Here is a 9036-nt window from a genome sequence, read left to right as displayed (position 1 = left end):
TTTTTTTTTTTTTTTTTTTTTTTTGACAACAGTTTACAAGAGTGACTCAAACGAGCCAAAACGAAGGACCATTGTTTACGTAGGTAACTAAGTGTGGAACTGTAGAAACTCGTCGAGCGAGATTATCCGCTGACGTAAACCAAAGCAAACAAAACAAACTCCTCTCTATCCGCCTGTCCTCCAAATAAGGCGTAAAAGCTGGCTACTCAGAAGGTGAAGACACCATCTTCACTAAGTCGGAGCAGTCGGTGAGAAATACAACAAATTGATTATCCGCCCCAATCATACAACGCATAGCCCAAACAAGGGCCTCAATCTCGGCATGAAGAGGGGAGAGACTACGGCGGAGGTTAGCAGCACCCATAGTAGGGGCATCACCCCAAGGTGACGTACAATACCATCCTCTACCCGCATAGCGATCTGTTGCTTTCCAAGAGCCATCAACAAAACAAGTATAACTTGAGAAAGACCGAGAAACACCCAAACCCCCGTTTCTACATGGTATAACCGCATCATGAACATTCGATGTTAGAACCATATCCTCTGCCTGGGCCAGAGCCCATGTCTTTGCCTCATCCTCCCCTATTCACAAAATAGCAAGGGGAACAGATTTTAAAATCTCAATTTGAATAGCATGTGGTTTGAACAAAAACCTAAAATGCTATTAGATAATACTACTGGAGAAGCAACTCAATTAAGGGCTAATGGTTTAAAGGCTTTAGCTAGTGATCTACTTTGCGGTTTACATGTTTACTAGAAGAGACTGGTTTGCTTATCCTTTTTAGTTTCTGGATCTATCTCAACTGTTTATAACTTATAAGTAAGGATGAAGACTCAATGACTTCTGATTCTTTCTCAATCTCTAGAAGGATCTTAGCCTTGGTGTCTAGATAGATATTCAATCCGTGTTGGTTTTGCATTTTTTGTGATTAGCTTCATCATGCAAGTTTTGTCTTAGAGCAGATTCTTTCTTTAGGCTCTTCTTACTGTTGCTTAAGCTCCACAATGGGTATGAAATTACAATATACGTCTTCTCTTTTAGTAGGGACGCCCTTAATGCGCTCCAGGTAGGCAGATACTTGCTGCAGGCGTATGCTAACGACTCATGTTGATCTGATTGAGAAGCTTCTCAACTACAACAGTACACTCTCCAAACTTTTATTATATGTTGTGTTTCCTTTGACTCCGACTCTATTGTCTTCTTCAATTTATTAACTGGTACCCACGTACTTTTTTTTTTCTTGTAGCTCTGCAAAAAATCAGACAACAGTTAGAAGAGGATGCAAATCTGCTGGAAGAGTTTTCCTCTTCAGAGGCTTAAATATAGTATGTATGATAACATTTGGTGTCTGTGGTGTAGAACCTTTAGTTCAATCTAAATCTTATGTATGTCACTATTTTATCTTGTATGTAATCCAATATCATATTTTCTGACCTAAAAGATTTTCTTGAAGTCACTGATTTTCATAAGTTCGTCATAAAACGCAAAAAAAAAAAAGGTGTTATTTGTTGCATACAAGTCTTCTGACTGCGTAGTGTGTTAATGCTTGTGCAAGAATTCTCAAACATTCCTACGAACGGTGAAGGAAAATTGTATAAGTATAACCAAAGAAGAATGAAGAACACAATGTAACCATAGGTTAACTAACTTGTTAAGAAAAAAAAGGATATACACATATACATAGGGTTAATTAAATAACAACCGAGTGAGATTGTTTTTTTGTTATGTGGCTGCACCCGGTTAGCGCTCTTGGTGACTTGGAGAGCCTATGTTGGACTTGGTACCTGTTACATCATAGAAATGGGGATACTTTGTCTGAAGAAGACAGTTATGCAATTGAGAATCCATTTGCAACATCAAAACTCAACTCAATTTTTGCAAAATCAAAACTCAACTCAATTTTTTGACTGTTACGACAACACGTACATATCCATACGATTATAAGATTTGGTGAAGTAATTGCAAAGTTTCGAAGCTTTTTTTAGCTCCCAGAAGCTAATAAAGCAGAAGAACATAAACTAGAATTTTCTTCTGCTGTAAGAATACATTCCAATACGCAAAAGTTGAAAGAATGATTACAATAACGGAACTCAGACTTCAAAGTTGAAAGAATGGTCCAATTGTCAACATGGAAAGCTTCCAATATAGCCGAGATTTGAATCGAGTTGATGCGTCTACTCGAGTTAGTAGAAGGAGAAAAACCAACAAACCAGTAGTGCAGCTTTCTAATCTTCTGTTGCACACAGACGCTCTGAAAAAACATTCAAGAAAGAATGAGGAAATGTCAGAGACGGAGCAGTAGCACTTCATAAGAAGAAACTTGATTGTTTCGAGAGTGGCTCAAAGTGACGATTTATGGGTATAAAAAGAAAACATTTCTTACTTAAGTATTCGTAGGTCAATATCATCGTGGTTCCCCAAGCCGACATGCTAAAGAATCTTGGGCCCAAACCCCTATAGAATCCTTTCCATCCATCTTCTGCTAGCAGAGTTTTCACCACTTGTTTCGCTGAAGGTCTATTTTCTTGATGGCCCATGACCTGCACAGAGAGTTTACGGTTTTGTTTAGTATGATTTCTTTCTTTTTTTTTTGGACAAACGGTTGTTTCAATTCAATCAGACAGAAACAATACAAAGAAGAGGATATAAAATCCCAAAGTTTAAAAAGTAACATACAAAGGTTTTCCCCAAAACCATAAGCATAAATAAAGAAAGATAGAACATCAAGCAAGGATCCATGATAGCTATGAAACAAATGCTATGGAGCAGATGGGTACATGTGGCATCAAGGTTGCAAGAATGGTCGTCGTCGATGAGTTCGACAGATGACAAGTTGGTCACAGTCAAGAGACATTGTGCCGTTGAAATGGTAGGTAGAGCCAAAAAGCTCGCCTGGGTGAAGAGCACTAGCGGAAGCAAGGCCAGAGCAAGGAGTTGGGGGACAAAAGTCCGGGTGGTGATGGAGGTGAAGATATTGGGTTGCTTGAGGCGGCGGTGTTTAAAGCAATTGGCCGGAATTGTCGAGGGGTGATTGTTGATTGAGAAACCTCTAAGACCAAAATCACCTCCTCGGTATTGTGTCATCAGAGCTGCGGTGCCATAAGACTTCAAAAGTTTAGGCGAGGTAGAGTTCATCATTGGAGCTAAAACCAGGGTTCGTAAGCAGCATGTATAAATTCGTATCATAAGTGGTGGATCCTCTCTGCCATGAAAATGGTGATCAAGAATTCCACACACGTTATGAAGCCGGTAAGATATTGATAGATAGAAACCATGCTTGAGCTTCGAGCAAGAGGTTGATTGTATTGTGTTGTGAGCAGTAGAGCTTACCAATGAAGTGATTAGCAGGTGCAAGGAATACGTGTAAGACCGTGACAAATCAGGTGGATCCTCTCTGCCATGGAGATGGTGATCAAGAATTCCACACAAAGATTGTGATCGGCAATACACAGAACATGAATCAACAGACCTGAGCTTCAGGAAATATGGTGGGTGATGGGGGTTGACACCCCTTTGATAAAACCAGTTTCGGGATTCACCCGACCAAGTCAAGAGCAGAGCAAACACCATAGTTCTAACATACCCTTTATACATCCAAGACAGCCTATCTAAATGGGTTCTCTGATGCAGTCTTCGAACACCGAGTAAAGCCACAAATTCTAGACAAAGTCGACAGGATAATAGAGGGTTAGATAGATAGAACCTGGGCTTTTGGAATTTGGGCAAATCCTTCTGTAAAGCTAACATGCCGATCTTTGTTTTGATGTTCATCCACAGGAAAAGTGCTGTGATAAATCGGAAGAGATGATACATACAGCGGCTGACCAGGGAGAGTGAAGGGAAATTCTGCGTCTCCGGTGAAAGCAGATACAGAGCTGCCAAGCTCAGGGAATGGTATGTGTTCAAGATGGTAGCCCAAAAGCGGAGAAAAATCATTTCTCTGGAGGATTCCTCACCAACCGTCGCCTCCGTCTCCGCCTGCCAAGGCTCGGGTGACATTGGGGAAGAGAAATCTGCAGAGGTGATTGCCATTCCGGATCGATGATTAAAGAGACAAGGGGACTTGATTTCCGTCGGCAGTGAGGTTGGATCTGGTTGATTGAGGGGGGTTTGCATCGGTTGTAAAACGAGAACCAAAAGGGGAAAAAAAGATTGAAAAAGGAAACTAAGAAAGCAGAGAGAATACAGAGCGGAAGCTATGGTNTTTTTGGACAAACGGTTGTTTCAATTCAATCAGACAGAAACAATACAAAGAAGAGGATATAAAATCCCAAAGTTTAAAAAGTAACATACAAAGGTTTTCCCCAAAACCATAAGCATAAATAAAGAAAGATAGAACATCAAGCAAGGATCCATGATAGCTATGAAACAAATGCTATGGAGCAGATGGGTACATGTGGCATCAAGGTTGCAAGAATGGTCGTCGTCGATGAGTTCGACAGATGACAAGTTGGTCACAGTCAAGAGACATTGTGCCGTTGAAATGGTAGGTAGAGCCAAAAAGCTCGCCTGGGTGAAGAGCACTAGCGGAAGCAAGGCCAGAGCAAGGAGTTGGGGGACAAAAGTCCGGGTGGTGATGGAGGTGAAGATATTGGGTTGCTTGAGGCGGCGGTGTTTAAAGCAATTGGCCGGAATTGTCGAGGGGTGATTGTTGATTGAGAAACCTCTAAGACCAAAATCACCTCCTCGGTATTGTGTCATCAGAGCTGCGGTGCCATAAGACTTCAAAAGTTTAGGCGAGGTAGAGTTCATCATTGGAGCTAAAACCAGGGTTCGTAAGCAGCATGTATAAATTCGTATCATAAGTGGTGGATCCTCTCTGCCATGAAAATGGTGATCAAGAATTCCACACACGTTATGAAGCCGGTAAGATATTGATAGATAGAAACCATGCTTGAGCTTCGAGCAAGAGGTTGATTGTATTGTGTTGTGAGCAGTAGAGCTTACCAATGAAGTGATTAGCAGGTGCAAGGAATACGTGTAAGACCGTGACAAATCAGGTGGATCCTCTCTGCCATGGAGATGGTGATCAAGAATTCCACACAAAGATTGTGATCGGCAATACACAGAACATGAATCAACAGACCTGAGCTTCAGGAAATATGGTGGGTGATGGGGGTTGACACCCCTTTGATAAAACCAGTTTCGGGATTCACCCGACCAAGTCAAGAGCAGAGCAAACACCATAGTTCTAACATACCCTTTATACATCCAAGACAGCCTATCTAAATGGGTTCTCTGATGCAGTCTTCGAACACCGAGTAAAGCCACAAATTCTAGACAAAGTCGACAGGATAATAGAGGGTTAGATAGATAGAACCTGGGCTTTTGGAATTTGGGCAAATCCTTCTGTAAAGCTAACATGCCGATCTTTGTTTTGATGTTCATCCACAGGAAAAGTGCTGTGATAAATCGGAAGAGATGATACATACAGCGGCTGACCAGGGAGAGTGAAGGGAAATTCTGCGTCTCCGGTGAAAGCAGATACAGAGCTGCCAAGCTCAGGGAATGGTATGTGTTCAAGATGGTAGCCCAAAAGCGGAGAAAAATCATTTCTCTGGAGGATTCCTCACCAACCGTCGCCTCCGTCTCCGCCTGCCAAGGCTCGGGTGACATTGGGGAAGAGAAATCTGCAGAGGTGATTGCCATTCCGGATCGATGATTAAAGAGACAAGGGGACTTGATTTCCGTCGGCAGTGAGGTTGGATCTGGTTGATTGAGGGGGGTTTGCATCGGTTGTAAAACGAGAACCAAAAGGGGAAAAAAAGATTGAAAAAGGAAACTAAGAAAGCAGAGAGAATACAGAGCGGAAGCTATGGTCGAAATATCCCGACGCCGGCGAGCAAAAGCTCCACCGGCGTCGGTGAGTTTTGGTGGTGACGGCTCCTCGATATTCGGCCTTGGGAGAAAAAGTTTTAGGGCGAACTTACGGCCAGTGTAGATGTAATATGTATAGTTTAGTATGATTTCTATGAAGCAATATCCCACAGGAAAACAGTTAATCTAATTGAGAACCAAAACATCAGGTCCGAAAGCTTGTTTATATTCAAGAGAGTTAAAACAAATGCAAGTTAAATCAAGTTTTTATTATGAACGGAGTAACATAGAATACCTGCAGTCGCGTTTTGATTGTGTCTAACGGTGTTGTAATTGAGGATGCTGTTGCACCAGCGATAATTCCTCCAGCAGCCTGGACCAGAACAATTTTTGACTTACTAGGAGCAGCAGTCTTATCCGAGTCACCACCATATCCTAAGAATCTGCCCAACAGTAGCATATATGGGATCAGTGGAAATTCTATAGCTTTGATAGCAAATCCAAAAGCAGATATTAGATCAGTCATTTAAAGTTTCAGGAACGACTGAAATGTGAAATCAAAACTAAAATTGTAACTACCATCAAATTAATCAGATTATTCATATGTCTAACCTCCAGATAACACGCTGGCTTGATCCATAGCTAGCCCACCAAGCAGCACTTGAAGGAGAATAGGTCATAACAGACAGACTAAAACCCCTGTATAAGCCCCTTACACCATATGACTTAATGATTTTAGTGGCAACATCAATACCACCAGTATATTTAGCGTGGCCTGAGTATCCTTGAACCATCAACTTTTGGCTAACCTGGATAAAATATGAGAAACATGGTTTTCAGCAACTCATAGTGATAAGAACATTCACAACATGCACTGATATTAACAAAGCGGTTAGCGATGTAAAATACATACAACATCAATTGGGACAAAGACAGCCTGTGAGAAAAGAGAAGCTGTCATGCCGGCAATTCCATTAGCAATGGCAGCTTTTGTAGGTTCACTTAGCTCGAAAGGTGCAATCATCTTAAACGCAGAAATCTTTGTGGTCTCAAGAGCAGTTAGAAATATAATCCTTGCAGGTACTGCACCTGTAATTACAGTACCAAAACCTCGATACAGACCAGGAACACCGTCATTCTTCAGTATTCCTTTTACAACAGAGAATGCACTCCTCTCAGCAATTTCTCTAGAGGCAACTTGAAGCCTTGTTTTCACCACGGAAACAGGATACAGAGCTACAGTAACACCAGTGAATAGGCCAGCACCAACAACGTAGAACCTCCTTTTGTCAAGCCTGCAAAGTAAAGGAAGGAGAGAGACCATAAAAATTATTAAACCTCCTTTTGTCAAGCATCTTCTTCTCTGTAATGTCATTAAGTTATCTATCAGCCACCTCAGATTATACCGTAAGAACAAGGAACCAAAAAAAATATCTAAAAGCCTAGCAGCAGGTCTTTCACCAAAACAAAGATTATGATTAACACTAAAGAACAAGTCTGTACAAACCAAATCAATATCTGAAATCGAGCTTATCTATTGAACCAGATTCTTCCCAATAAGAAATGGAAAATCCTCAATTACATCCACCAAATAATTCCATCAAAACAACCCGCGATATCCAATTCATGTGTCGATAAAGTCCACCGAAGAAGCAAAATCACAAAAACTGGATCGGAACAACAAATTCTCACTAATGACGAAAACGCCACAGGGAATCAAAAGAAGAAAACAAGCGGATCAATCAATGGGGAAATTGAGTAAAAACGAAGAACGTACTTGTCCCAGTTAATCTCCGTCTGACCAAACGATGCGACGCGAGAACTCGGTGGCGTGCTCATGACTTCTCTCTCCGACGCTGCGAGGCGAAATGACCTAATAATCTCCCCTACGACTCAGGAAGACATCTGGGGATCAAGCAGAAGATGATGAAGAAGAAGACGATGACGGCGAAATTATAAATTTCTAATTGCAGATTTCTTGGAGGCAAATTCAACAACAAACTCTGAGATTCGTCGTCGTCGGGAATAAAGAACAAAATATTTTCACACAAGAGAAAAATTTTAAACGCAAACGCGGTTTTTCTTAATCGAAGTTCCGCGTTTCGTCAGCAACAAACTTTATCTTTTTCAATCAAAAATTCAGATCTCACTCAATCAAAGAGCATTCATTTGGGGCTTTAATCGCCACCGTGGGGGACTGGTTTCCAGATTTTTTAGTGGGAAAAAAACTTAAAAATATCCTATCTATTTTTTCTTTGGAAGTTTAATATTTGGGATATTTTTTATTATTCAATAAAACATTGGTTTATATTTTTTTTGGTTGATTAGGATTCCGTGGTTAATAGCCGTTAAGGGTCGTGACAGAATCACTAACTATTGTTAAAAATTAATAGCATGTGGTTAATTAAACCCATTGAAAGACATTATTGCCCTTAATCGTGTAAAAGCCCCAATCTCTAACCTAAATCACAAAACCCCCAAATTGAAAACCCTAACTCAATTTTGTTCTTCCTCTTCTCTACCTCTTCTTCACTGGATCTCTTATGAATCTGGGTTTTCGATGAATCTGGGTGTTTGATTACATGCGAATTGTTGTCGTTTTGGAATTGGAGAGATGAGGTATGTAATCGAATCATTGTCGTTTTGTAATCGTCATGTTGTTGTCGTTTTGTTTATGGGTTGGGGTTTTGTCTCTTATTACTATCGAAATCGATCATCTTGTTAGCATAGTTACATGGCTAATCACTTAATTTTTCATTGTGCAGTGCTTGCGAAAATCTGAAACTCAATATACACTTCAGGGGCGATGTCGAATACAAGGATGGGTCGTTTGCTTACATTGGAGGAATCAAGGCGAAGGGTATGTTGATTGACCCAGATCTGATGACATGGTCAATCTTCGACGAGTTTTGCATCGAGAATGGAGTAGCGGGTGTTGTAGAATAAGTTTGGTACAAGCTTCCACAAGAAGACTTAGGACGTGCAAGACTTATCGAAGAAAACAAAGATGCTGGGATTAGACAGCTGTGTAGTGAAGCTTCGATTGGTGGGGAAGTCGATGTATACATCCAGCAAAGTATGTCTGAACCTCCACCATTTCCACTGTCTCAGACTGTTGAGCAGTGTGACGTTGAAGAGGATGCGGAGTCAGACGAAGATAAAGCTACTGAGGATGCTGAAGAACCAAGAGTACAAGATGAGGGAGATGATGTGATAGA

General features: G+C 41.0%; 2 protein-coding genes across 5 annotated transcripts; both read right to left on the bottom strand.

Moving 5' to 3' along the window:
• LOC104705846 (solute carrier family 25 member 44) lies at positions 1889 to 8016 on the bottom strand. 3 transcript variants are annotated; one of them, XM_010421934.2, is made up of 6 exons: positions 7596 to 8016; positions 6732 to 7113; positions 6431 to 6627; positions 6114 to 6261; positions 2385 to 2541; positions 1889 to 2252 (listed from the first exon to the last, which is right to left on the bottom strand). In XM_010421934.2, the coding sequence occupies exons 1-6, from the start codon at positions 7655 to 7657 to the stop codon at positions 2227 to 2229; spliced, it is 972 nt and encodes a 323-aa protein (XP_010420236.1). In that variant the 5' UTR covers positions 7658 to 8016; the 3' UTR covers positions 1889 to 2226. The 3 variants fall into 3 exon arrangements, 2 of the variants coding, with proteins under 2 accessions (XP_010420236.1, XP_019083825.1); XR_002032948.1 differs by lacking the exons at positions 1889 to 2252; positions 6114 to 6261; positions 6431 to 6627; positions 6732 to 7113; positions 7596 to 8016 and adding exons at positions 2779 to 3203; positions 3332 to 4195 and having other exon boundaries at positions 2454 to 2541; XM_019228280.1 differs by lacking the exons at positions 1889 to 2252; positions 6114 to 6261; positions 6431 to 6627; positions 6732 to 7113; positions 7596 to 8016 and adding an exon at positions 2779 to 4195 and having other exon boundaries at positions 2454 to 2541.
• On the bottom strand, positions 4214 to 6104 carry LOC104705845. Of its 2 annotated transcripts, none has more exons than XM_010421932.2 (2): positions 4949 to 6104; positions 4214 to 4820 (listed from the first exon to the last, which is right to left on the bottom strand). In XM_010421932.2, the coding sequence occupies exons 1-2, from the start codon at positions 5732 to 5734 to the stop codon at positions 4734 to 4736; spliced, it is 873 nt and encodes a 290-aa protein (XP_010420234.1). In that variant the 5' UTR covers positions 5735 to 6104; the 3' UTR covers positions 4214 to 4733. The 2 variants fall into 2 exon arrangements, with proteins under 2 accessions (XP_010420234.1, XP_010420235.1); XM_010421933.2 differs by having other exon boundaries at positions 4214 to 4707.

Source organism: Camelina sativa, chromosome 8 (genome assembly GCF_000633955.1).
Source record: "Camelina sativa cultivar DH55 chromosome 8, Cs, whole genome shotgun sequence".
NCBI classification, from domain to species: Eukaryota; Viridiplantae; Streptophyta; class Magnoliopsida; order Brassicales; family Brassicaceae; genus Camelina; species Camelina sativa.
Note: the sequence above shows the minus strand (reverse complement) of the source record. Positions and strands in the feature narration are given on the sequence as shown.

Excerpts from the sequence above, each read along its gene's own strand:
- LOC104705846 (XM_019228280.1), bottom strand. The coding sequence starts at position 4,117 with ATGCAAACCCCCCTCAATCAACCAGATCCAACCTCACTGCCGACGGAA. Across the intron at positions 2,542-2,778 it reads TTGCAACCTTGATGCCACAT|GTCATGGGCCATCAAGAAAA; the intron begins GTACCCATCTGC and ends CTCTCTGTGCAG.
- LOC104705845 (XM_010421932.2), bottom strand. The coding sequence starts at position 5,734 with ATGCAAACCCCCCTCAATCAACCAGATCCAACCTCACTGCCGACGGAA. Across the intron at positions 4,821-4,948 it reads ACCTGCTAATCACTTCATTG|AGAGGATCCACCACTTATGA; the intron begins GTAAGCTCTACT and ends TTTTCATGGCAG.